This window comes from Epinephelus lanceolatus, chromosome 4 (genome assembly GCF_041903045.1).
Source record: "Epinephelus lanceolatus isolate andai-2023 chromosome 4, ASM4190304v1, whole genome shotgun sequence".
NCBI lineage: Eukaryota > Metazoa > Chordata > Actinopteri > Perciformes > Serranidae > Epinephelus > Epinephelus lanceolatus.
Window position 1 is genome coordinate 38,197,288 of NC_135737.1, and position 27,365 is coordinate 38,224,652.

At 41.4% G+C, this 27,365-nt stretch overlaps 1 protein-coding gene across 4 annotated transcripts in view; it reads right to left on the minus strand.

Annotated features, from left to right (window-relative positions):
- Window positions 1–388: 388 nt before the first annotated feature.
- Window positions 389–27,365, minus strand: part of st3gal4 (ST3 beta-galactoside alpha-2,3-sialyltransferase 4) — a 32,076-nt gene continuing 5,099 nt past the window's right edge. For 2 of the 4 annotated variants that reach the window (XM_078167241.1, XM_078167240.1), the window contains 11 exons: window positions 22,754–22,822; window positions 21,022–21,093; window positions 16,209–16,290; window positions 15,809–15,898; window positions 14,344–14,441; window positions 13,929–13,992; window positions 12,687–12,782; window positions 9,585–9,774; window positions 8,961–9,098; window positions 1,483–1,635; window positions 389–1,383 (listed from right to left, as the gene is read on the minus strand). In XM_078167241.1, coding sequence (XP_078023367.1) covers window positions 1,294–1,383; window positions 1,483–1,635; window positions 8,961–9,098; window positions 9,585–9,774; window positions 12,687–12,782; window positions 13,929–13,992; window positions 14,344–14,441; window positions 15,809–15,898; window positions 16,209–16,290; window positions 21,022–21,043 — 1,023 coding nt within the window. In that variant the 5' untranslated portion in view covers window positions 21,044–21,093; window positions 22,754–22,822 and the 3' untranslated portion in view covers window positions 389–1,293. The remainder of the gene's footprint in view (window positions 1,384–1,482; window positions 1,636–8,960; window positions 9,099–9,584; window positions 9,775–12,686; window positions 12,783–13,928; window positions 13,993–14,343; window positions 14,442–15,808; window positions 15,899–16,208; window positions 16,291–21,021; window positions 21,094–22,753; window positions 22,823–27,365) is intronic. The other 2 variants (XM_033631768.2, XM_078167242.1) reach the window with 2 other exon arrangements.

Genomic DNA, 27,365 nt, shown 5'->3' on the forward strand with positions numbered 1-27,365 from the left:
TAGTCATTCTCAATTATTAGCATTGTGCAATTTCCTGGTCTTCCAGATGTTCATACTGTACATGTGTTCCCTAGCACATGTGCTGCTGCTAGTTTTGTTGTTACTATCACCCCAGGCACTTTAAGATGGGCTGCTGCATGACTGCACCATGTGCAGTGCAGTAGATTACCTACTGTATAATATGCATGCAATAGAGGCTCTCTGCCATCTAGTGGTGTACAGCAATATTGAAATTAATGGCAAACTTCAGCAGCTCAATTCAAGTTCACTCAGGGCAATTGATGCCAGTGTAGTGATTTGCATCCAGTTGATATATGAGCCTGTTCGATAGCCCATGTGAAAATAAATGAGTTTATGTTGAATGAGAATCAAAGTACATTCATTCTGATTTCATTTCAATTTAAAATTTATTTAATTCTGTACAATAAAAAATATCCAGTGGTACCATTTTACAGGTAATATTTCTCAAAAAAGATTGAATAAATTAAACCCCTCAGAAAACTGTAATCAAAACTCTAAAAAATAGGCAAAATACAAGTTGTATTTCCAGTCCAAGAAATCTAAAAGTAAGGTGGATCTAATCCTGTGTGAATCAGGTCTGCAGTCAGCTCATTTTGATTTCATTTACACTAACATGTACATTGAAAGTGAAGTTCACATAAAGTCCCCACAGATTCTAAAACACCTCTTTACCATAAAACAGATTCTGACTTGATAAATCTGAAAAATGAATCTCAAACCGTGGTGAGTGTATACAGTGAGAAATGATCTGGTCTGATTAGTTTCGCAGCTCAATGATATGCATGAAATCTCTGCACAAAAATAACAGCCCACATTAATCACATGGCCCTAAAAACATCAAAGCACTGGAATTACCCAAAATGCAGACATAATCAGACATAATTTTGCTATTACATAGTTAGTGTCCTGCAAAGTCACTTTGAAAGTCATGGTTTAAAACCCATAAAAGTTACAAACCTCTTTAAGCAATTTGCAAAACACTGGGCCGTGTCACTGTATTTGACAAACTGAAGGAACGCCATTTTAAAAAAGCAGTTAAATCACTTTTCTTTTTTTTTCTGTTTAACAGAATATAAGGCGCCGGGGAGAAAAACATTCCTCAGAGTTCAACCTGTGACACTTGTATCACCAGATGATGGCGCGAAAGGTCTTGTATCTCACCACAGAAGGCACATTGAGATCTGATTTGGACAGGATGACCCAAACCAAATTCAGTCATGATTTGGTGTTCAATCGTTTTTTGGATTAAATCAAACTGTAAAAGTGTGTGTATCATAAATGTGGGTGCAGGTACAAAATGGCTCCCAAATCCTCCAGTCTTTTTAAGGCTTCTGCTTCGTGATTGAGGTCATGGTAAGAATTCTGCAACAGAGAGAAAGAGGAGCATGGGTATGTCATAGCACAGCCTGCTAAAACAGCAACCACTTTACATTTGAAGTACTGCAGATGACCGCTACCCACCTTCATAGACTTCATGGTGTCATATCCATAGTAATGGATAGGCTGCCTTTGGCTCTTTGTGTTAGGGTATCCAAAACCAGCAATGTGGACCACATCACAGTAGTTGAGAGCAACAAACACAGCGAGGATACCCGTCGTAGGATGCACTGGCTGCTGAAACAAAGACAAGTTATTGACAGTACACTGCAGTGATTCTGTGTCTTGTGACAAACATATTAAAGCCCCTATGTGCAGGATTTAAACATTTCTGACACTGGTGACTCCTGGTGGTGGTATCAAACAAAACAGCACAAAAAGTAACACAAAGACTGCACCAAATGTCACTGGGATTTCGGCTTTTGCTACAAACAAAAACATATGCCATCTGAAGCACATAAACATTCTACTCATACAGTAAGGGCTCTAGCTTAATGAAACCGCAGACAGATGAAGCAGCTTGCATGAAATTGTTAGTTAAATATAAGAGGTGCTACAATCTACATCTGCAGACAAGTGAAAGAAGTGATGAAATGAGCATTCATGTAAAAAAAAAAAAAAGCTAAATGCTAATTGCACATCTGTTGTGTCGTGAAAGCTGAAGTGTTTTAAACAGGCAGGGAAACTATAACGCAACTGCAGCCTCTCATTTCGCCACTAGATGGAAACAGAGGGCAACAGAAACTGCTGCCGCTGACCTTCACTTGCAGTTCAACACAAGTCTTCTCCATGTGCACAGTACTATCCAGTGACCTCAGCATTAATCATTGGGCCCGCATGCAAAACTTACAGCAGTATGCAAACATTTTTTGATGACATCTAGCTCTCGTTTCAACAGAGGTTGAAAGCACTTATTATAAGTTGCATGACTGTTGCATAATGTTAGATATCATGTGAGCTTTTTGCAAAACAAAACAAGCCCGACATGTTAACAGAGCACTCTGAAATTTGCAAACTTGCAAAGCAGACCTTTGAGCTTTTTTCAGAGACCGAGTGACTTATCATCGGGTGAAGTATACAGCCAAAGCAGGACATACTTGTGTGCACTTCACTGTTTTGATGCAGTGCTAATTTGTTCAACACAATGGTATCATCTTTTACACAACACTGCTTGAACCCTTGACCCCTCCTCCTAGCAGCTTCCCAAAGGTCTTGGTTGTGTGACGGACGAGTTACTTCACATTAGCAAGTCTCATCCCACAAACTGGGTTTTTTCCAGCAGCTTACTCACTCCCTTAGTCCGGCCTCTTCTCAAGAAAAGCACTCTTGATGCCAGTAACAAGTCACAACTTCAGGCTAATTTCCCACTTTGTGTTTGAACAAATACTTGAGAAACTTGTTCACCTTCAGCTAAAAAATGTATGCAAACTCTATTTTTGAGAACATGAGAGGGCACTTGGCTCAGACCCAAAGTGCTCGCTGACAGTTTTGTTCAAAGTTGTAAAAATGATGAGAACAGACTTGGATACCAGAAATTCGGGAATGTTGTCTTTTTACATTAGATTAATGTGTCCTTATTTAAAGGTTAAAAACATAAGTCGTTGACTCATCAGAGACCCTGGGCTGTTTGTTCGGTTAGAGTATTTTAATTCTGCGTGTGGCTGCCATTTGGATAGCATGAGGCTGTACAAACTCGTAGACCCGCTGACAACCTTGTCAGTGACTGCAAGGGAAATAACTGAAATTATGTTAATCAGAACATTTGACAGCAATTTTAATCATCTAAAACAATGGCCTCCCCAACAATAATGGTCACATACTTTGATCGTGGCACAACAGAGGAAAACTGTTTGTTTACACTATTTAAATCTGAGGATGAGCCAAGGATGAAATATTTCATCTCAACTCTGAGGGGGTTGTCACACAAAAACATGACTAATGAAAGATGATATAAAAAATATCAATAAATAAATTGAAATTCTAAAAGACAACAAAACAATGAATATAATCACATTAAAAACACACATAAGCAATCAGGGCTCTCCATGTCCTAGACCTAGGGGTTTAAGACACCAACCATTTACCACAGCATCCCTATAGTCCAAATCCAGCTAGGGACCTTTGTTGCATGTTGTTCCCTAGCTCTCTCCCCTCTTGTTTCCTGTCACCCCTCTGCACCAACATCTAACAAATGCAAAAAGCCTCCAAAAATACTGAAAGTCATCTTTACTTGAAAGCACTTCTTACAGGATTTCCTATACTTCCTTATCTGACATGTCTGTTTGAAAAAGCTGCAGTCCGGACACTCTACAAAACCAAATGAACTAAGTGCACAAACCAATTTTGCCTGTAGGCGACAAAACAGTTTTAGGGCCTTTGCTATTGTTTTCAAATCAGAGCACAGTCCTGCTGCTGAGAGTTTAATATCCCAGACACATCACTATGTTCAGCTAACTCAGAGCCCACAGTGATGTTACAACTGCTACATATGACCAATAATTATTATAATGACTAAAGGAAAATCTCTTTATGACAAAGTGAAAGCAAAAATAACTATTGACGCACTTAATTCAATTCAACTTCAATTCAATTTCATTTATAAAGCCCAATATCACGAGTCACAATTTGCCTCAGAGGGCTTTACAGCATACAACATAACTTTTTCTTGGGAGTCTCACAGTGAATAAGGAAAAACTTTTTAAGCAGTCGACGGAGTTATAGTTGAGACAGTATAGTAGAAGCAAGTCAGTATAGTCGAAGCAATGTGGGCCCCAACTCCTGCCTCGATTTGATGTGGAGAGGTCTGCACATCTGGACAGTGATGTTGTCCACATTCACACACACAGGGGATCCCTATTCGATGACGACTTCTGGCGTGTCATGGTGAAGGGATGAATTCAGAGTTGTGAAAAACATTAGCATGCTAAACTCCAAGAGGAGGCTTGAATGTTAACAATTGTAACTGTAAACATAAACTGTTACCACAGACACACAACTTTATCCCTGCTATCTTCCAAAGGAGCTGGTCGGAAATAGAGGTATAAAGAGATAAAAGAAAGCAGATGAAGAGACAACAAATTCCAGCCCTGATGACATTCAGCCCTCTGGCTGACTCAAAGTCTCAAAGATACAAATCACAGGGCATCTTGGTGGACTGAGTGTACCAAGTAATTACCCTGCTTTCAATCCAGCTGGGGACCTTTTGTCGCATGTCTGCCATATCTGCCTGTTTCCAATGTTTCATGTCTATTTTCTATTTTGTAAAGAAAATGGCAATATCCTGTGTGGCCCTATACAAAAGTAATCTTGGTCCCAAAAATTGTACTAAAATACTTCTGTTTTCTTGCTTGTCACTTGTGATTCGCCTCTGATAAAAACACAAAAAATGAAGGGACCCCACTGACATCATTTTAGAAAAAAAAGAAAAAAAACTAATGTGAGATTTAATGAGTTGAGACATGTTTGTTGTGCTGTCTCTACCAGGCTCTTACTGTGCTCAGAGATTTCCCTGTGTTGTTTGCCATTTCCCATATGACTGTCAGTGATTATCCATGTTCGCAGGGGCAAGAAGGAGAATCACTTCCACATGACCGCGAGATACAAGAAACTTTCTCTTTCCCGTCTCTCTCCAAAATGTGCTCACTTTCCCCAATGGCCTTACACATCTCTCCCCTCTAAGCCTTTCCGTGTTATCAACAGTATTTTCTTTGCAAGAGCCGATGGAAAAATCCAGCTGCAAAGAAGTGTACACACACCAGTGGGCTTGCCATGCTTTTTCTCTTTAAAGGAGTAGTTCAACATTTTAGTAAATACATACAGATGAAACCGCTAATCGTGATCAGGTCTGTGCGGGTCAAATTGATCACCATAAGCAGAAAATTATATTAATCTTTTCTTTATTTCTCATGCAGATTATCGTCTAACTGGCCACAACCACAGGTGCTTTACCCATGTGCATTTATTTGCTGTCTCCATCACTAGCAGCCAGCAGCCATAAGCTTTGAGGAGACATTTATCACTGAGAGAAAACAACTTTCTTTTTGCGTCATGATTTTAATGTGCACAAAACACCAGCCTCAAGTAGCCAGTCGGGAGCAGACAGGTGACTGTGAGGCAAGGTATCATGGGAGTAAAGAGAAATAAAAATACAATTACTGTGGTTTTAAAATTGTTTTCCATATGTTATCATGTCTGCAAAGACCCATACTAAACACTGTACACAGACTGGTCGATTACTAGAAGTGAATCACTTAAACGGTATTTGTAAAAAATGATTCTTTTTGAAGCTTTTGATCCATATTAGCATTTTATCACTGTAACATTGATCAGTATAAGTGATTTCCAATGTACCTGTCTCTTGCTGCGAGTTAGATCTTTTATCTGTCCCTCCAATATGTAGCTACAGCTATCGGCCAGTTATCTTAGCTTAGCATTAACACTGAAAACAAGGGGGGACCTCTTTTATTTATTCATTCATTTTCCATAGCTGCTTATCCTGTTGGGGGTCGCTGGGGGGGGGGGGTGGAGCCAAGAGGCGGGGTACACCCTGGACAGGTCACCAGACTATCACAAGGCTGACACATAGAGACAGACAACCATTCACACTCACATTCACACCTACGGACAATTTAGAGTCACCAACTAACCTGCATGTCTTTGGACTGTGGGAGGAAGCTGGAGTACCCAGAGAGGGCCCATGCTAACATGGGGAGAGCATCCAGGCTCCCCCACTTTGAGTTTGAACCAGGAACCTTCATGCTGTGAGGCAACAATGCTCACCACTGCACCATCGTGCCACCAAGCCTGGTTCTGTCCAAAGTAAAACCAAACCCTCCTACCTGCACCTCAAAAGCTCACTTACTAACTCGTATCTCATTAGTTTAATTCATACAAAGACAAGAATGACAAGTCGAACTTTCTCGAATCTCTTGTGATTTTTCTGACAACCCCAAGGACACTGTTGCAAGGCAGGTTTTTAACCTTGGACAGAGGAGGCTGTTTCCCCATCCCCAGTCTTTATGCTAAGCTAACTGGCTGCTGGCTTTATCTTCATGTTTAGCGGACAGATATGAGAGTTGTGTAGATCCTTTTATCTTGGCAAGCAAGCAAATAAGCATTTTTTTTTTAACTATTGCTTCAAACATCGTTGACAAGACGCTTTTTGAAATGTATTTATTTAGACAAGCCTATGAACTAAGCGTGTGTTTTTTCTGCATGTGTGTGCATTTTTCACATATGTGCATCTGTCAGAACTAAAGCTGCATTTGAAAAGAAATTTACAACATCCTACTTGAGAATTCACGGGAATAAAATATTCAGTGTTGGATTTATGCAAAGCACACTGCCTAATAATTGGCCATAGAGGTGTAAACAGTTCAGATGTAACAGCGCAAAAAGAAGTTTTCGCAAGTGTTCAGCTCTTGAGACACGGCTCTCAGATGGCTAAGAGATAGGCTCTCTACTTCTAGTTTGCATAATGATGCAAAACAAGCTAAAGGAAGAGCACACACACGCACGTAGCAGTGTGTTTTCCTTTGTGTACATGTTGCTGGGCTTAAGTGCACTTGTGGTTTGTTTTTTACCCAATCTAAACAACTATGAGCTCTGCTGCACTGACACAGAAGGCGATCTGACCATGACAGGCTCGATAAGAATCCAAAACACAGCCTCCTTCCTGTTCTCTTCTTTCCTCTCTCAAACATTACACCGTATCAATTTGCTATTGCACTGAGCCTGACTGATGAGCACCCGCAATGGGACACAGCTGACATTCTGTGTGTATTAGCTTCATGTGGTCGCCAGCACACGGGCGGACACCAGAGCTCTGCAGTGGCTCGGCGCATAGTTTGGACGCAGGCCCATGGAGCCTTGGTGAGAGAAGGGGGGGGGGTGGAGCTGCATAGTGTCACCACTGCGAGCCAGACCTACAAGAGCTCAACACAGGCCTGTGTTTGGGGAGACGGGTGTGAACATAAGAGTTATGTGTGTGTGTGTGTGTGTGCAATGCAAAAAAGAAAGGGAGGAAAGAGGAGAGAAGTGGCTGCATGTGTGAGAGTGAGTTTGTGCTTGCGTGTGTGTGTTGAGGGGGTCCTGGTCTATCTGGCAGGGTCATTAGCTGAGGGAAGTTTCTGCAAAGAGGAGGTCTGCTACAGTCAGAACTCCTGCTGGTATTTGGCAGATGAGGAATACCCAAGGACAGAAAAGAGGGGAGAGACAGAAAAAGACAAGACAGAATGAAGCTAGTGAGAGAAATCTAGGTTTTAGCGTGTGTTAAGCATGTTAAATTATTATCGTATAAAAACAAAGCATACATATTTGCAGCCCTGAATAAAACGAAACCAGTTTCTGATGTTTTAATGCTGCTAAAGCAAGCACAGATCTTCCTATTGCTGTATCCCTCCATCTTTCTCCTCCTCTTTCTGCCCACCATTCTCTCCCCCTGACCCTTTCCATACAGTGTGTGCAGATGGTGCAGAGCTCCTGTCGGGCGAGCCCGCTGATCGCCTGTAGGATCGCTGCCTTCCCACTGCTCACTCTTCTCATGCACCAGCCAGTTGTGTTTGTACTGCAGTCCAAAAGGGTAACAGCCCCCCCCCCCCCCCGACTCTTTCACAAAAAGGGCTCAGGAGAGGGGAACAAGCAGGACCAAAACAAAACTTGGCTCAGGCCCAGGTCAGAGACGATCCCCACCAAACACACAACAAGCCCCACTTGGCAGATGGGATACAATGGGCCAATAAAAACTTCTATGTGAGTAATGGTCCAAGTCAAATCCCAGGGTGTTTCAAAACCCAGCCCCCTCAGCCAAAGAGGCGAGTTCCAGTATATCAGTCATTGTTTCATAAGTTAATTTATGATTATGTTTCTACATTTGTTTGTTGTAATCTGATGAAGCTAACGTGTCTTTCCTTTACTATCATATTTGTTTCATTGAGCCAAAAGTCACAAAACATGCTCAGTGAAGACTGACTAAACCTTGAAATCCTGGGAAAAAAGTGATAGTAATTTTTCCCGATTAATCAGCGATAATCAGCTTTGCAGAGAAGGAACACTGGGAATTGTCCCTCTTTTAAACAGAGCATCTGTTTGAAATTTATACAATATTTTGGCTTTCCTTCAAAAGCCAATTATTTGCCGAAGGATTCACTGTGCAGCCTGGAAGACACGAGAAGCTTATCTTGTAATGAGATGCCAGAATGCCAAGCAGAAGCTAATCTTCAACATGTTTTGCAGTAATTGGATCGACAAAATTGCTATTGACCCGGCTACAATTCAAGAGAAACGCCTCTTCCAGTAAACTGTTTATCACTGCGCTCAAAACATATCATTCGAGGAGCTGTGGCTAATCGGTGGATGCTCCATCCAGCCTTGTTAACATTCATGTGGGGAGTACTGAAGGGCAAAAGGGGGAAAGGGGAGGTATGGGAGAAAGGGAACAAACAAGAGAGAAGGTTGTGGTGGGACAGTTCCTTTGAGGCTGACAGAATGGTCACTATCAACGAGCTAAGGAGGAGGCACTACCATCACAGTGACAGTTCAGTGACGTGGACGCGATCTCTCACCTGTTTACTCCTGGGGTGCAAAGGGATCTGAAGCAGTCTGTCTGCAGTGTGGTGCAGAAAGTGGGGGTCCAGCACTCTGATATTATTAACGTCACCCAACCAGATTTGGGGAGGGGGCTTCCAGAAGCCTTTCCTGACCTGGGAAGTACACAAAAACATTAAGAAAGATAAGACACAGGATGTTGTGAAACTGAAATGAACAAAAGGACAGAAAGGGTAGTAAAAGATTGCTATTTTTAGTTAGCACACAGAGTTCATTTGCACAAACAGAGATGCAATTGAGCCTATGACTCCCCCATGTCTGGAGGCGACCGAATCGATGTGCAAATTAGAAGGTAATGACCCTGCAACTATTAGCACAAGAAGGCCGGAGGTGCCGGGAGCAGCAGAGTGAAGGATGCCTGCGATGGAAACTGCATTTAAGTCTGAAGGGCACCAGCATCACTGAAGTCGAACCTTTTAAGTATTTGTTCCTGATATGGATGGCTGGCAAGGGCTGGAAAAGAAGCTAAATGGAGAGTGTTTATGTGAGGCTTAGTGGGAGAGAAAGAAAGTTAGAGAGAGTGAGATGGAAAGAGTGTGTGTTTGTGTGAGAGAGAGTGCATTCTCACACATATCCTGTACCCTCTTCTCGTTATAGAGGATCTCTTTGAGCCAGCGGAGGTCTTGCTGCTTAAAAGGCACCAGGACCATAAGCGTGCCGGGCTCGTTGTGCAGTGCAGGGTTGTAAGAGGCTGACTCGGGGTAGAAGAACCTCATGGTGGTCTTGTTCCCCACATCCTCCTCATAGCCTCTCACTGGGGCATCATTCAACCTGAGGCAGGGAGAGGACACAAGACTTTTCAGGTTTGTTTAATTTTCACTGTTATTTTCATTTTTGCAATCATTCATCCAGAAATTGGGATTTATTTTTAAATCAGTATTATTTCATCGTGATCTTTGAAATGCTTTTGAGCATGAAAGGCAACATTTTCAACCTGGATGCTCATATTTGTGTCTACTCTTTCTCACCTTGCATTCGCCACCTCTCTCAGAGAGTTGGGAAACGCAACTCTGGCTCACACATTTGTCACTGAGTCCAACCAAAAATATACAAAGAAATAGAGGGCCGAAGTGAAACCGCAACTTTCGGGTTTTGTTTCGGAAGTTTCAGAAAACCTAATTCAAAATCCCACTAACATTTGAAATAACACACATTGCTAAAAATACAACTTTGGAATAAACCCTACGCAGTATATTGTGTTGTACGCTCAATACAATACAGATATATAGTTGTTTACTCAACACTCCTGTTTTTAGTGGTCTTTAAAGGACACTGATTCCCATAAGCCCACAAACTACCACAGGCTGAAGTCAACAGTTTGACAAAAGAGGCAAGTCAGAAGGTGAAGAAGTGTATAGCTGGCGGAGACTAAATATTATAGATATGGATGGAATACAAAGTTACAACGATGTAGCCATTTTCATGGAGCTGTAGGTTTTACATGCTAACAAAGTAACTGTTGCCGTAGGATATTGAGATTAAAATTCCAGGAGCATGCTTCCGAGATGCTGATGAAAGAAATACTCCATGAGAGACTGCAGAGGAGTTACAGAAGCTAGTAAAACAGAGGCAAGACCATGACGTCAGGACTTCGACTCCAAGCTACAAGGAGTTCTATCGCCTAACCAACCTAGCAGTTTGGTTAGCCAATTAGCATGCTGTCTATCTGAAGTAATAACCAGGCCCCCCAGGAAGCACAGTGAACTTTGAAGCCAATTTGACATAGTGGACAAACTGTGTAACTACAACTTCTGGATCCATCAGGTGATGGACTCCCACACGGTCTGACCAGGCAAACGCCTGTCTGATGAAAGTTTAGTCACTAATACCTTGCAAGAGCATTAAAATCATTATTTTTGCAAGTTAGACAGTGTGCGGGAGTCTTTTCTACAAGTTTATTCTTCTCGTCCCTCTCCTACGCACTTGTTTGAAAATAGATGTGCGAAGTATTCCTTCACCATAGAGATTTGATCCATTTGTTCGGATAATATTTCTAAAGATTAGAAGAGCCACACAATTAAATATATTATATATATATTATTATACTAAGGGGCTAAAGTGGGCTCTTGAGAGGCCACTATGTTTGAATAGTTTTTGTTTTATTGTGGATTCTTGTATTATATGTTGTATTTGTTGCATGTTAAATGTGTTTTGATTGGCTGCTACCTTGGCCAGGTTTCTCTTACAAAAGATTTTCAATCTCAATGGGACTTCCTGGTTAAATAAAGGTTAAATAAATTATTATTATTTTTTTTTTTTAAACGGAAGTGGCCAGCCTGGCCGGCGAAAAAGTCTCCAGTGTGCTTGTTCTATGGGTTCAACAATGTGAAAGATACAGGTAATTTTACACCATTGAAGTCAAACTTTTTTGGCTTCACCACAACTGAGCAACTTTCAAAGGAATGAACAGGGCCCCACCTCCAATGCTGTATCCAGTTTTCTGTATTCATTACTTTTAATGACAGACATTTATTGTGCTTTCACATGATTCCTCTAACACTGTAAGAGGTATAAAAACATCCTTGTCACTGTGACCTGATTCCCCAGCCAGATGATTCATACAGTCTCTTCAGTTAATGTTTGTTCTAAGGAATCATGTTAATCCAAATTAAATATTGTTAAGGTGGCCTCTTGATCTAGGGTTTATACTTGATTAACAACCAGGATACTTTTATATTCAGGTTCTTCTTTTCCCTCTAGATATGTCCTGTCACTTTCCAGAGCTGACTCTCTAAAAAAGGGAGAGTTACCTGCAAATAGGATAACTAACTCACATTAGAGCGTTGTAACACATCTTCTAAAAACACACATCAAAACTCATTCTTTGATCCAATAATTAACACAGACTGACACCTTGTTTGGTTAAATGATTAGTTTGCACTTGGGAACTTAACTCTCAACAGGCTTTAACAGAATCTAGCCGTGTTTCTATGACAGAATAGGCCTGATGACGTCAAACTCTCAGGCATGCATTGAATTCTGAATGTCAATAACCTTACTCCACTTGGCCAGGGAACGATTAGGAAAGGGCGAGATGTGAGTCAGGGGGGAGGAGGGACTGATGGGGGAGAAAAATGCATTGTGGCCAGGCCAAATTCTGGCTGTTTGAAAGAGGCTTATAAAAACTCAGAATGCATGTGTTCATTCCAAGGCTGTAAAGTCAGATTTGCAGAGTGCCTTTGTCCTTAAGTAAACTAAACGCATTCTTTTCTCCTTTGAAAGAACTGAGGAAAAGTTTTGCTAATTGCCGAGAGGGCGGCTCGATGTCAGGGTCAGACGGTCACACAGTCGGATACTGTCCGTCATTAGTCAACAGCCAAGCAAATTTATATCCCGCTTTCAGTGGCAGGGAAAATCACCGCATTCCCTTTTTAAGGTCATCTAGCAAGGATCCTTCTGTTCCTAATTTATCAGTCCTAACCATCCTGAAACATGATGGTAGTTATGAAGAGGCCTTAGGTTAAGAAATTGTTGTATTTGTAAGACATGAAATTATAGTACAGTCACCTCCTAAAAATGCAGCTTGGAGTGGAAACAAAAGGCAAAACAGCAAGTTTACAAAAATTGTATGTTTTACCCTAATTCATCTTCTTCTCCGTGATCAGCATGCCAAGTAACAACAATAACTGAATATGACAGTACTAGCAACAATACTTCTCTGAGGTTTCCTCCATTGTACTTACCGAATGACCACATCATATTTGTTGATGATGCCTCCCAACGAGCTGTTTTTAATGGCAAAGCCGTTGCCTATGACTACACAGGTTCTGCATTCCAGGCTGCGGAGAAGAACACCACAGACAAACATGAGTGTTTTGTACAATGAGGAGAAAAAAAATGTCACCCTAACTGAAAACATATTCATCAATGCAAAAGCACCCGAGGGTCTTCGCTTGACCATAATGAGGGACAGTTATGTGGCTAAGCACTAACAGCTACCATAAGTACCCATAATCAGTGATGAAGTCATGCAGAACTGAAAGCGTATTACAGGATGTGTACCACAGCTGGAAAACATCTTCAACCAATCAATGTTGAAAATATTCCAGTTGTATAGCATCAATTATTAAATATGTGTTGGTGCCAATTCTGGACTTATAGTATAGTAGTCATAATTATCACTGTACTGCACTACGGACTTAAATCAGTAGAGAGGTCCTAGGTTAAAGAAGTATTTTACTACTGGGTAGGTGGTCTTTTCATAACACTAGGGTGCCTTCGCAGTAGAAATATGCAAATGCTTTTGAGATTGATGCTATATGATCAAAGAAAACAGAGAAAAGGGACTGTGGTATTTGGTTTTGCACAAGAGGTAGAAAATCTGCAACTACCAGAAAGCATTGTGCCGCACCAGACCAATAAACGGTCCTGCAGGTAAGTGACATGAGGCGAATTTGTGAATTTGACACAATGGCAACCGGCTGGTTATAAACAGTCTCATGTTTTTGAAAACAAGTGAGAAATAGGCAACACAGTAACAGAATTTTGGTTTGTATTTGATCAGCACTGTTTAGTTTTACCGCCCTTTTTTTTTTATCCCTCGTTTCACAATACAGGAAACAGTATGGCATCCACTTCCTGTTCACAGACTCTCTCATTACACCTTAACAGGGCACTAAAATATGTTTCCAATGACATTTTTGGTGAGAAATAGGAAGCGCAGTGACATAATGTTGATTCATATTTAAGCTCGTTTTGCCGGATTACGCGTTTTGCGTCATCAGTGTCATGTTCCAAGTTTCGCAATGAGGGAAGTAGGGAGATCTGGGCTCTGGTTACAAGACGGGTGGTTTACCACAGTTCATTCACACATACCCCCCACATTGTTATGACACCAATCTGGTTAAAAAACTGAAGTATCCCTTCAATAAAATGTTGAGCTTTAGCATCATAAACCAGGTTGGCTGAAGTGTGCTGACACTTACTTTTCAATGCTGGCTGGCACCTGGTAATTTGCAATTACAGCAAGAACTTTTAGTAGCAGCAGCTCTGGAAGGGAAAGAGAGAAAGGTTTGAATAGAGAAGTGCAACTCACATAAAAGTCTGTTGTTTTGTTCTTCAGAGCTAAAGATCATAAATCCTAAATCTAATTACAACAGATACACGGTTGAAGTCACAGAAGAACTTTGTGTTTATGGCAGTAAAGCATCACTGTCAGGTCTGGTCTTTAATTCAGTCACACCATATATAGATTTATTTTTAAGTTCTGTGAACGTGACATGTTAAGATAAGTGAATATATGCATAAAAAGTAGACACCTTTATAAAATAACCAGTAATACCAGCATGTGCTGAGTAAACTGAGCAGAATAAGCCGGGGATAATTGTAAAGTCAACATACCACTGCCCTTAATGCCATAAGGTAATGCCAGCTTTGACAGATGCTCCCGCCAGAAGAAATCCTCCAGTTTCAGGAAGAGCTGCGTCTGTCGGCTAATGCTGCGTGAAAAATGTCAGAGCAGGAATTACAACACAATACTGCAGTGCACAGGCTTTCACTGTATAGATGAGTTATATTACAGGAGGGTTTGCGGCTGGGAGAGAAGGGAGGATATGAATGAGGCGTAAGACAGCGAGGATGGAGGAAAACTAAAAAAAATCTGGCTATAACAACTATCAAACCACACAATGGACAACACTGACAGTGCTGCCAAACAGCGCAGTGTTCATATTGGCACATGGAGAGGCCTGCCTTAGCTTTCCCAAATGTTCTGGTATCTATTAAGCAGGTAAACTAGACTCATTATAAGTAAACCAGCCCTTTTCATGATGTCATCCAATAGCAATTTCCCTCATTAAAAGCCCCTGTTGGCATCTCTCTGCTAAGGAGAGAGGAAAGAAACAATAACATTCACAGAGCCTGTGGAGTGAGACAAATGTGGCAGGTTGTAATATGTGAAACAGTTGCTTTTCTGTGTTCGCTGGCTTCAGACTCCAGCTGTTTATGACCTACTGTCTTTGACAGTGAGTCTCTCAGGCATTTATTACCCTCGTGTGCCAGCTAGCTCGTCGCAGGAGATCAGGATAAATCTCCAGGGAGGGGTCTAATTAGAGAAATGTCACTCTGATTGCCTGGAAGGCCTCCCTGTGACTGTAATGACTGATGGGAAAGCCCAAGAACAACCAGCCGGCAGCTTTATGTGAGAATGCAAATCATGTTGTTTAACAAGGGTTAAGCGCAGGCATTATGAATCTTAAAAGGTCAAAGGGCGGGCAGTGGACGGTCCACTGAGTTGAAGAAATAAACAGTGACCTTGGAGGAGGCTGGGACAAACCACAGATGGATACCATATCGCTATTTTGTAACAGAACAGATCCCACAAAAGGACTAACAGTAAATATACAGCTGAATAAACTGATAATAGAGCGAGAGAAAATAAATGAGAGGGGGCTCAGGGCTGTGGAACATTGATTACTTAACAAGGCAGAACCTGAGGAGGACAAACAAGCTGTCGTCTGGCCTCCAAAAATCCAACTTTATCAAGAGCTCATTCTTAGCCGACATTGGGTTTTATATTAACTCTCCCTCTCACCCATTTCATCAGCACATTCCACATGAGTTACTGAAACTTACATGATTTAGATGGAAAATCAGTTTTCGTAATAAGTCCTGTTCTTTCTCACTGAAACATGCTTTTCCTCCATGACTGGTAAAGACCAGTCTTAACAGAGCCTGGCACCTTATGTTCAAATAAAAAAGCTGGCATACCTTCCTCCCTTAATAAACCATCCACTCCCTCAAGTTCATATATATATATATATATATATATATATAAACAAAAAAAAACAGGCATGCCATTACTCACTTAAAGTTAAGACTCTCCCACTTCTTCTGGGTTAGCCAACCACCACACAGCGACTTGCTACTGTTCGGAGACTTGCTGGTGCCTCCGTAGCTGAAAGACAGACAATCAGCACAACTGGCATGAGAGTTACTGCTGAATCCATAAAAACACAGCGTGCCAGTAACTGGATCCAGAACACTCAGAAAGTGCAAGAATGGGCATGTGCGCAGGCCTAAATTGACCAGCAGCTCAGACCGCCGGATGATCAGAATCTGGGTTTGTCCTCTCGACTTTTAGTGACTCAGCACTGCACAAACCTCACAAGTTTATTTCTTACCAGAAATTTCTGTAATTGTGTGACCTCAATACCGAGAGCAACCGAGAGAGGAAGAAATGGTTGTGTTAGCGTGTGTGTAATTACCTCTGAAGTATGGCATAGGAGCAGTAGTATGTGACAAAGGAGATGAAGAAGAGGAGGATTGGGAGAAGCCTAAGGCACCATGCTGGAGTCAAAGATGACAAAAACAAAGGCAGAGGAACAAGAATTTAAAATACACACACATAATACATGCTGGCTTCAATCTTCACATTAAAAGAGATATTTCATCTATGTTGTGGCGACTGATGTACAAGGTGCTGCAGTGAATGACCCCATGACAGAAAATAACTGACTCCATTGAATGATGAAGTGTACTTTTAGCCAACGACAAATAAAAGCTTTTAAAAAAAGGCAGTGTTCAACAGTTGGCTTCCCCCTTAACACAGGTGTTGTATCGGTACTAGAATGGATACTGAAAAATGACACTGAAATGAATACTAATGAATTTCTAGCAAGTGCCACTTGCTATTTAGAGATAACTGCAGAGGTCCATGCGAAACACTCTATCTATTTCAGTCTCTTATTTATTAGCAGAGACTGAAACTCACAAATGTGGGAGAAACTGTCTGTATCCAAACGTATTACTTATTCAGTAAGACCTAAAAGTGTTCTTCTTAAAATCCCGGTCACATTTAAAGAACATGTACACATTAAGTGTCACATACTCGAGTGAAATTTGGAAAAATTGGTGAGCTTGATTTAAAGGTCCAGTGTTTAGGTTTTAGGGGGATATACTGGCAGAGATGGAATAATATAATAAATGTGTTTTCTTTAGTGTGTAATTGTCTGGAAATAAGAATAGCTGTGTTTTTGTTTCCTTAGAATGAGCATTTATATCTACACAGGGAGCAGGCCCTCGTCTGCCGAGATCACCATGTTGCACCGCCACGTTTCTGCAGTAGACAAACTGACAAACACTGGCTCTAGATAGGGCCATTCGCATTTTAACATTTTCGAGTTGGCCACCAGAGTAAGAAGTCCCTCTATGACAAGCAGCGTCCAGAAACTACAGATTTTTTTTAACATGAAACTGCTTTATTTAGAGTTTTTACTGGTTTATTTTGTTTTGGAAACTTCTGCGGATCATTCAACATCTGGCTCTTAACTTATTAGAGAAAACAGTCAAGCACATAGCAGCTGATGGGCGAGCTGCCTGTCTATGACGTGCCAAACAGCATAGAATAAACACAGATTTGTAATATGAAACTGCTTTATTAAGTGTTTTTACCAGTTTTAATCAGGAGGTTCGTTTGTTTTGGAGAGGAAGAGACCTCTGTGGATAATTTGGGCTCCCGGTAAAAACCTCCTGAACAATGAATACTGACAGAATTCTAACCAGGAGCGGATTTAGTGGGTTGCAAGTGAGTGCGTGAGTGCATGAGGTAAGGAGTCCTCCATGAATTCATATCTACAGTACAGGCCAAAAGTTTGGACACACCTTCTCATTCAATGCGTTTTCTTTATTTTCATGACTATTTACATTGTAGATTCTCACTGAAGGCATCAAAACTATGAATGAACACATGTGGAGTTATGTACTTAACAAAAAAAGGTGAAATAACTGAAAACATGTTTTATATTCTAGTTTCTTCAAAATAGCCACCCTTTGCTCTGATTACTGCTCTGCACACTCTTGGCATTCTCTCCATGAGCTTCAAGAGGTAGTCACCTGAAATGGTTTCCACTTCACAGGTGTGCCTTATCAGGGTTAATTAGTGGAATTTCTTGCTTTATCAGTGGGGTTGGGACCATCAGTTGTGTTGTGCAGAAGTCAGGTTAATACACAGCCGACAGCCCTATTGGACAACTGTTAAAATTCATATTATGGCAAGAACCAATCAGCTAACTAAAGAAAAACGAGTGGCCATCATTACTTTAAGAAATGAAGGTCAGTCAGTCCGGAAAATTGCAAAAACTTTAAATGTTTCCCCAAGTGGAGTCGCAAAAACCATCAAGCGCTACAACGAAACTGGCACACATGAGGACCGACCCAGGAAAGGAAGACCAAGAGTCACCTCTGCTTCTGAGGATAAGTTCATCCGAGTCACCAGCCTCAGAAATTGCAAGTTAACAGCAGCTCAGATCAGAGACCAGATGAATGCCACACAGAGTTCTAGCAGCAGACCCATCTCTAGAACAACTGTTAAGAGGAGACTGCGCCAATCAGGCCTTCATGGTCAAATAGCTGCTAGGAAACCACTGCTAAGGAGAGGCAACAAGCAGAAGAGATTTGTTTGGGCCAAGAAACACAAGGAATGGACATTAGACCAGTGGAAATCTGTGCTTTGGTCTGATGAGTCCAAATTTGAGATCTTTGGTTCCAACCGCCGTGTCTTTGTGAGACGCAGAAAAGGTGAACGGATGGATTCCACATGCCTGGTTCCCACTGTGAAGCATGGAGGAGGAGGTGTGATGGTGTGGGGGTGTTTTGCTGGTGACACTGTTGGGGATTTATTCAAAATTGAAGGCACACTGAACCAGCATAGCTACCACAGCATCCTGCAGCGACATGCCATCCCATCCGGTTTGCGTTTAGTTGGACGATCATTTATTTTTCAACAGGACAATGACCCCAAACACACCTCCAGGCTGTGTAAGCGCTATTTGACCAAGAAGGAGAGTGATGGAGTGCTGCGGCAGATGACCTGGCCTCCACAGTCACCGGACCTGAACCCAATCGAGATGGTTTGGGGTGAGCTGGACCGCAGAGTGAAGGCAAAGGGGCCAACAAGTGCTAAACACCTCTGGGAACTCCTTCAAGACTGTTGGAAAACCATTTCAGGTGACTACCTCTTGAAGCTCATGGAGAGAATGCCAAGAGTGTGCAAAGCAGTAATCAGAGCAAAGGGTGGCTATTTTGAAGAAACTAGAATATAAAACATGTTTTCAGTTATTTCACCTTTTTTTGTTAAGTACATAACTCCACATGTGTTCATTCATAGTTTTGATGCCTTCAGTGAGAATCTACAATGTAAATAGTCATGAAAATAAAGAAAACGCATTGAATGAGAAGGTGTGTCCAAACTTTTGGCCTGTACTGTATGTGCAATGAATTAATGTTCCATTCTTCCCATCGACAACAGGACAGCAAGAGAGATATCACAGTTTTTTAGGGAGGATACATACACAATTTAACCTTTTTGGAAATATGCATATTGGCTTTCTTTCCAAGAGTTAGATGAGAAGACTGATACCACTTTCATATGTGCACGCTGCATAGGAAGCTACAGCCATTTGCTGGTTAGCCTGGTTAGCCAAGACTGGAAGACGGGGGAAACAGCTGGCCTAGAGCCAACCCAAGGTAACAATAGTTTAATCCAACCAAAAACAAAAAAGAAACAAAAGTTGCAGTATTACAGGAGGTTCTTGAGCTTTGTCTTGGCCGGGTAAATTGACTTCCTGGAGTCTCTACTGGTTGCAAGCTTATGCTGCTCTCACTGACATAACAACCACATAGGTTAGGCATGTCCAAAGTCTGGCCCAGGGAGCAATTGTGGCCCCTGGACCTGTTTTAAATGGTCCGTGGCTTGTCATTCAAAATATACTATATGTGGACGGCCACACAAATTGGGTTAATCAAGCAAGATCACTTTGCATATTTTCTGTTCACCTCATGATTGCAGGGCTATCATACAGTTTTCAGACATGTACCAAATAGGAACTTTACAGGTGAAATTAACATGATTTTATAAACAGATGGAAAACAAGCATACAACAAAGATTAACTGCTAGGTAGTGGGCATGGCCACGGCAAGTCGACAGCACGGGCCGCAACTTTCAGGAGTGGTGAGTTGTATAATTTTGCATTGAAAGATATAACAGTTACATTATCTCATTTGTATGTGACTGTTTTAATAACCCATATGATGCCAGAAGCAGCTGGCGACACAGGTATTTTCACATTTTCTAATCTGGCCCCAATTCAAAAAGCTCTGACATAGGCTGACTTGAAAACCAGCTTATTATTATGTTGATTGTTAGGCAGCACCCTCTAGTGGTTGTAGTAATTACAGAAGCAGTGGAACAAGTGAGGTAATGTAGCATAAGTCCGCATAATTTTGTACAAATATTAAAGAAGCCCCTAAAGGGTGGGTGGATTAATCACACATCTGACTTTTACCCCGGATGCCGGTGTCACACCCAAAGTCAACACTGACTTGTTTTAATAAAAACGTAGCTTAGAATGCTAGAACATGGACTTGCACTTGTATAGGGCCTCTCCAGTCTTCTGACCACTCAAAGTGCTTTTACAGCCTATAGCGTACCAAGTACCAAGAATGCACTGTAATTAAGACTGGCATCCAGTGACAAACCACACTGCAAGCACTCAATGGCATGACAAAATGCAACAACTTTCAAATGCAACTGCAGCTCTTTTGTTGTAAATAAATCTTGGCAGAGGCTCATTGTTGACGGGCAATATCCCTCCTTTAATTTAAAGGGAAGAAAATCTACAGAGCTTAGTGTTTTCTCCCAACATCTGGAGTAAACAACACTAAATGTTGTGTGGCGAGAGGCACAGCAACAAGACTGCTGTTGCAAACTGTCAATAGTTATCACTGTGGAACATGCAGTGTCATTATACACTGACGGTTGTGGATTATTTCAACGTGTTACCTCAAGTCTTAACAAATAACCCAATGAAATAAACTAGCAGTGGTTATAATGGTAAAAAATGTAGTCATTAATGTGTGACAAAGTGTATTCTGGTCCATAAACCCTCTCATTGCATGTTAAAATAACACACAGTGCTTTACTAAATATCCAAAGAGGGAAAAGTCCCATTCAAGTAATCTGACCAAAACAACAACATCTGGTAAAAAAAACACAAAACACCCAAAGCAAAAGAACTTACTTTTAGTTGCCTTCTGGGACATCTTCACGTGCTCCTTGGTCCTCTCATGTCTACACAGTGCATGAGGTTATCCTGGGTGATGGGTATAAGAAGCGGAAGGACCAAATGTATTAGCACCTCCTTCAACTGAAGAGCATTCTCACTTTCTGAGAGGATGGTGTAAAACAGGAACCACCGTAAAATGAATTTCAAAGCGGCTGATTGAGTCATAGCGGGCATCCCACACCCACAACCTCATGCACACACATACAAATGAGCTGTACTGCCTAGGCTAAAGCTAAGAAAGGGTTGGAGTATATGGGAGTGGCAGAGAAACAAATCAATGCAAGGAAGCATTAACACAACAAGAGCACGTACAGACATGAGGAGGATAGAACAAGAGAGAGACAGAAAAGCTGAGGGCGAGAAGGGCAGCAGATGCAGGCCGATCACTTTAAGAGGATCATGCTGAACTGATAGACACTCGCTCCCTGCACTGAGGGATATATGAAATCCCAATGCATCACATCAGCACTGTGTGCTTGGTTGCTTCGGAGAGCTCAGATTACAGCTAAAACCAGATTTAAAAGGCATGTTGTGTTACACATATCTGACTATTTAATGCACAATGCACATTTTATCCGCAATCATCCTGATTCATGGTCTACACAGGAGGGCCAGAGCCGTCCACACTACCAAATGGTTGTACTAAACACGCCTGGCACTGCTTCAGGGCTAGCTCATTGCTGAAAATCAATAGCAAAGTCAAGGAGTGCACAGCTGAATATCTATTTTGAGATGTGCATGAGTGCACATGCACTGGCTACATTGCAACAACAGTAATGTAATACTGCTGTAAATCTACCAGTAAATCATGCACACCCCAACTTGGAGACAGCGAGGGAGCGGAAACCACATGATCGATTAACACCACCACAGGGGCACTCTGCAGATTTTAACACAAGCCCCTCCCTGTAAACCCAAACTGTCATTTCACAACATAAAACATGATATGATACTGCTGCCTCCTGAATCAGAGGGCAGTGTCTGAGTTGCAGTGAAGTGGCTGTGTTTCCATCCTGTGCAGGATATTAGGCTGGGCCGTGTGTGTTTCCTAAGTTATTGTTTAGGAAATGATGAAAACACCAAAGAATGTCTCGAGGACCAAACTTCAAACGAATCTTTTTCTTTTAAGAAACAAGCAAGATGAGTTTTTTTTTTCCCCCTCAGCTCTGTTGTGCTTTAATGAGGTGGCACAGGATCCAACTGTTCTCTGCCTGTGTTCAATGTAGAGCTGAACAGTAGTGCCTAAATTAAGCTCATTAGTTGATTAAACCATAAGTCAATTTGTTGACATTTAATCAAGAAATCTGATAAGTGATTGTCTTTTTGAGCCATTTATTGAGCAAAAATGCTAAAACTGCTGGTCCCAGCATCTCAAATGTGAGAATATGCTGCTCCTCCCAGTCTAAAATGGTCATATTTCACGGTTGTTTTTTTACAGACTATATGCATCATTTAAAGAAAAAGTCATGAAACAACCTACGCTACGGCAGCTGATGGAGCAGCTCCAATCAGTACATATTCTTCAATGCACTTCATGATAATCAAGTGCCTAAATATTGCAAACAGATGCCTAAGTTTCCAAATAAAACATAAATGAGCATCTTGGGGAACTATGCAGTCACAAGTTACATAACAACAACAACAACAACAACAAAAAAAACCCCAACAATATTACAGGACATCTTACCTTTTCCCTCTTTCATTTCCGATGATTATCTCCTCAGTGGTACAGATGTAATGAGTCTGGGCTTCTCCCCTGAAGTGAAAGCACAAAATAATATCACAAATGAAAACTACAGGAGAATATCTGCACAACCATCTTAAAATGTATTGTTTTCTACTTGTCTTTGTACTAAAATAGCACCTGTCAGCTGAAAGTAGCTCCAATAGAGGAAACTCCGCGCATGCATGGCCGAGATATTTGTATAAAGGAACTCCGGTTTGTAACGAGGGTTCTGGGATGGATGCAGTAGGAATACAGATACATGCAAAAATACAGAAATGTCATTCTTGGTCTTGGATATGGGCTAGTATTTAATTATCTTCATTTTAGAGCACACAGCTACTGCTGGAATGATTACTATGGATTAATCAATTGATTAAAAGAGAATAAACATCTACAATTTTGATACTTTGAGAATAAAATGTAAGCATTTGCTGGGACTTGCACATTTAGTCGGACAAAACAAGTACTTTAAAGATGCCTGACTGGGCTCTGGGAAATTGTGATAGACATTTTTGGGATTTTCTGACACTGTAGCAAGTAAAACGAAAATTTAAAGTTTAAATTGATAATTTAAATGCTAAATATATGTATTACAAAAATAGTATCCGAGTATTTCTACATTATCTTTCTGTAAAACCAGTTAAAACAGTTCCAAATGTTTGATGACTCATCCAACACTCAGGGGCATTTACAAAAGTTCAACCAATCAGATGAGACTTTGTGCGACTAGCTAGCCGCACCAGTCATATCAAACCACACTTCACTGCTCGTGGGTTGTAACAGCTACGCGACAGAGCAATACAGTGAGAGATAAGGAGATGTGTTTGAATATTGGTGGAAAAAACGAAGGTAACAATATTGTAACCCTTGTTCTACTGGTGCAAGTGGAGCCCTCTACTGGATTCTATGGGTAACTCTCTCCAATCAAGAGCACACATTCACCCACTGAAATTTGCATTAACATAGTGGCCAATCAGGACGTCTCTAACCAAATATGTGCAGAGTCCTGAATATATAGGAGACACATTACATCAGCATCCCACTCACTGCATCAGCATCCTACACCCTCGGCAGTGCGGTACAGGAGCTATGGGGCCCATAGGCAGAGGGCCCCATCTGTGCTAACAGATGCCCACTATTGGACTCTATGAGTACAGTGGTTGGAGCCCAATGGATGAACACTCTGTCATGATACAACATCAACCCAGCCACATTGATCCTGACCAGCTAAAGGCTGGTCGCTATAGTCCACCAATGTCTTTCTCAGCTGCAGTGGCCTAGGAAGCCCCAGCCAACCCACTGTATGCCACCAAACTGGGTGAAGCCATGGCCTAACCTCTTGCAGAGGTTGAAAGACAGTGAGCGCCGTCGCTGATGAGAAAAAGGATGCTCAGTCCATCATACTGCCCAATACACTGTGGGCTCTTTATATATAGGTAGGCATGTCCTCAATGGCCAGCTATATTTATGCAGACTTCAGCGGGCGACTGTATGCTCATGATTGTAGGAGAGTATTACCCATAGAGTTCAATAGAGGGCGGAACCTTTGTGAGATTTTTTTTAACTTCCATAACAATGTGGCTAAGGTCTAATTTATTCATTTCTCCCTCAGTCTCCTCCTGATCAGACGCCAAGAGAGGTGTGTGTGATGTGAAGCCAACAGTCAGCTCAGCAGTAGACTGTGCTAGCTCTGTATTGTGCTAAACTCTAAACCCACCCATTTTTTAGTAGAGAAGCTAAAGACGCTCCGACTTCCACTTCACTGGGACTATTAAGATTATTTAACGCAAAAATAACTGACAGATTAATAACGAATGCTGAATAATTTGTTGCAGCCCAACATATAAGGCCCGACACTTGCATCAACATTCAATATAAAATACTATCACGTCCAGGCTCCTCACCCCCACCCTCCTGAGCATAATGTGAGTTACAACAGCTGGACATACTGTAGCTCTCACGAGCGTGACGCACAGGAGGCACAGTACCTCCTCACAGACACCACAGGCAACACAAGAGCGGAGCAGCACAATACCTGGCTGTGTGTGATATGATGCATGGAGGAAGAGGGGCGGATGGAGGGCTGGCTGGGAGAGCGGAGGGGGTCAAGCGGCGCGCTGTGCGATGCCGTAAGGCACGCTGGCTGGCTGACTGACACTGGCAACAGTCCTCAAGATGTGAGAAACCAACAGAGTCCTGTCAGAAATGCCCCTCACCACAGACGTACTTAAAGCACTGCTATAAGTCTAACCGTGGGTCACCAAAGAAATGCAGACGGACCACTTAAAGAGCTTAGTCACACACTGGAATGATTAAAGATGAGTCAGGAAGTAATTCCGGCAAAAGCACTGCCTGGGAAAATGTTGTCAGGGATTTACTGGTTACAGCTCCTTCCTCCCAAAGTCCTAAGGAAGGTGAGGGCTCACAAGGCTAATACTATAGGTACTTTGCATTAGTAGAAACATATGCTAATGTTCGCATTATCAAGCTAATTAATACAGATCACCATTAATTTAGAGATAGTGGCATTAATATGAGGCAGCATTATGCAATGGTAACAAACCATCATTATTATATTCACATTAATCAATATTACCGTTCAAATTGATGTATACATTCTGAGTTATTGTCAGGCATCACCATGACAGCATGTCCTTTGACCATGACTAATAGCTGAACAAACATTACAAGACCTGACAGATTGATAGTGAGATTTAATGGGTCAATTCTAAATGGGTACAGTCCTTGCAAACGCAGTCAGCACAGGCATAAATGCTGACTCAAAATGACCTTCTTCTCTAAACCCCTTTCACCTACCGGCTCATTCCTCTCCACCACAGACACACACTCTCCGAAGAAAATCACATGTGCGTTTCGCTCACAATAGAAAATCACCTCTTAAACGCATAATCCCAGAATTTAATCCAGTCAGAAGAGCTAAATCTGGTGCCCATTTTGTAACACTTTGGCCGCTTTTATGAAGAAAAGCTTTCAAAGACACTGCAGGCAGTCATGGTGAGGGCAATTTTGATCCTGGGATGTGGCTTTTCTCCAATATCCTGATCCTCTTTGTCAACTTCAACATTCCCAGATTTCAGACGAGTATTATTCGTTATCCATACTGAAGGATTTTGTCATGAATCTACATCTCTGACCAATTCCATATACAGACAAAGAATTTGCTAAAGCTAAAGGACCCCTTTATTACTCTTAATTACTCAACATGTCTTCTCAGTGTTGCCTGACATCGCAGTTTGTTTAACTTTGCTCCAGACCACTCTTAAAACCTTGCCAAAACTAGTATACTGGCATGGCTACACATCAGTGTGGATTTAAAATGATGCTGGATTAAAATGGATGCATAGGTCTTTAGTAATTGGTTGGGGAAAACTGAATCCACCTACTCCATGGAAATTATTGGATGCAGACTAAAGATGGAAATGGAGTGTAATGAGTTGAATATTCTGTCTGATATCTGGCAACACCATTCCTGCTATCCTGAACATGCACAGGCCTTCAGTGATCATAACCAGGCAGTAGTTGTACCCCAGGTGTTACTTGTGCAGCTGCCAAGCGGTACATGGAAAGACTTTGTGGAACTAGTTAGCAAGCGAGCAGTCTCAGCTGTCTAAACAGTTGGCTACAAGAACAATAATGGGTGAAGTAGTTAGTTAAATGTAATGAGTAAACAGCTCCAATAAAAAGCAGCTTCTGCCACGCAGCACGAATGCAACCTTGACCGAACCAAACCAAACACTGACAGCCCACTTGTGTGAAAAATACTGTCACAATGTCAGCTTTCATATAATTAATAGTGTTGGGTAACATCCAGTTTGTAATCAAATTAAATGAACACATTTGGAACCTGAGCGCTGGTGTGGATGAAGTGGTACTTGAGCCTCACAGGGCTGTGCATACATCAGACAAAAAAGGTTGAGAACCGCAGCACCAACGCACTGAGGTCGATAAACACTGACTTCCATATTCACCGTTAACCTGTGGTTTCATTTTGTTGCCTCACTTTTGCATTAACCGACTTGTGGCAATTTAGGTAAGTCTTTGTTTTTATTCTTCCATTCTTGTTTGTATCAAAATTAAATGTGTTTCAGAGGTTTTTAAGTTTTAAATTTCAAACAAATGTGCAATTTGTTTGACTTACAACCACGATACATTGCCATACAGAAACAAAACGTCAACTGAAATGTGATTACACAGCATTATAATATTTGGATTCCTCTATTGCTCAATATGATTGCCTCACAACATATGGAAACAGTTAAAGGGTAATATTTCATAATCGTAACTCCACCAAAGCTATAGAGAAATATTTCTGCTTACTACTGCAAGACTACATGTTAGAAGACATCTTCCATAGTCAAGCTTTCTTTGCCAGCAGCAAATGATTCATACTTTTTAAATCGTCTTAATGATGACAACAGGGCACTCTTCCTGATGTTAGAATGAAATGAATTATGGGTCTTCCTATTTTTATATGGCACTGAAGAAATTAGGTGAAATAAGTAGTCTCTGAAATAGAAACAGACATGATATTATTTTGGTATTATAGTCAGTG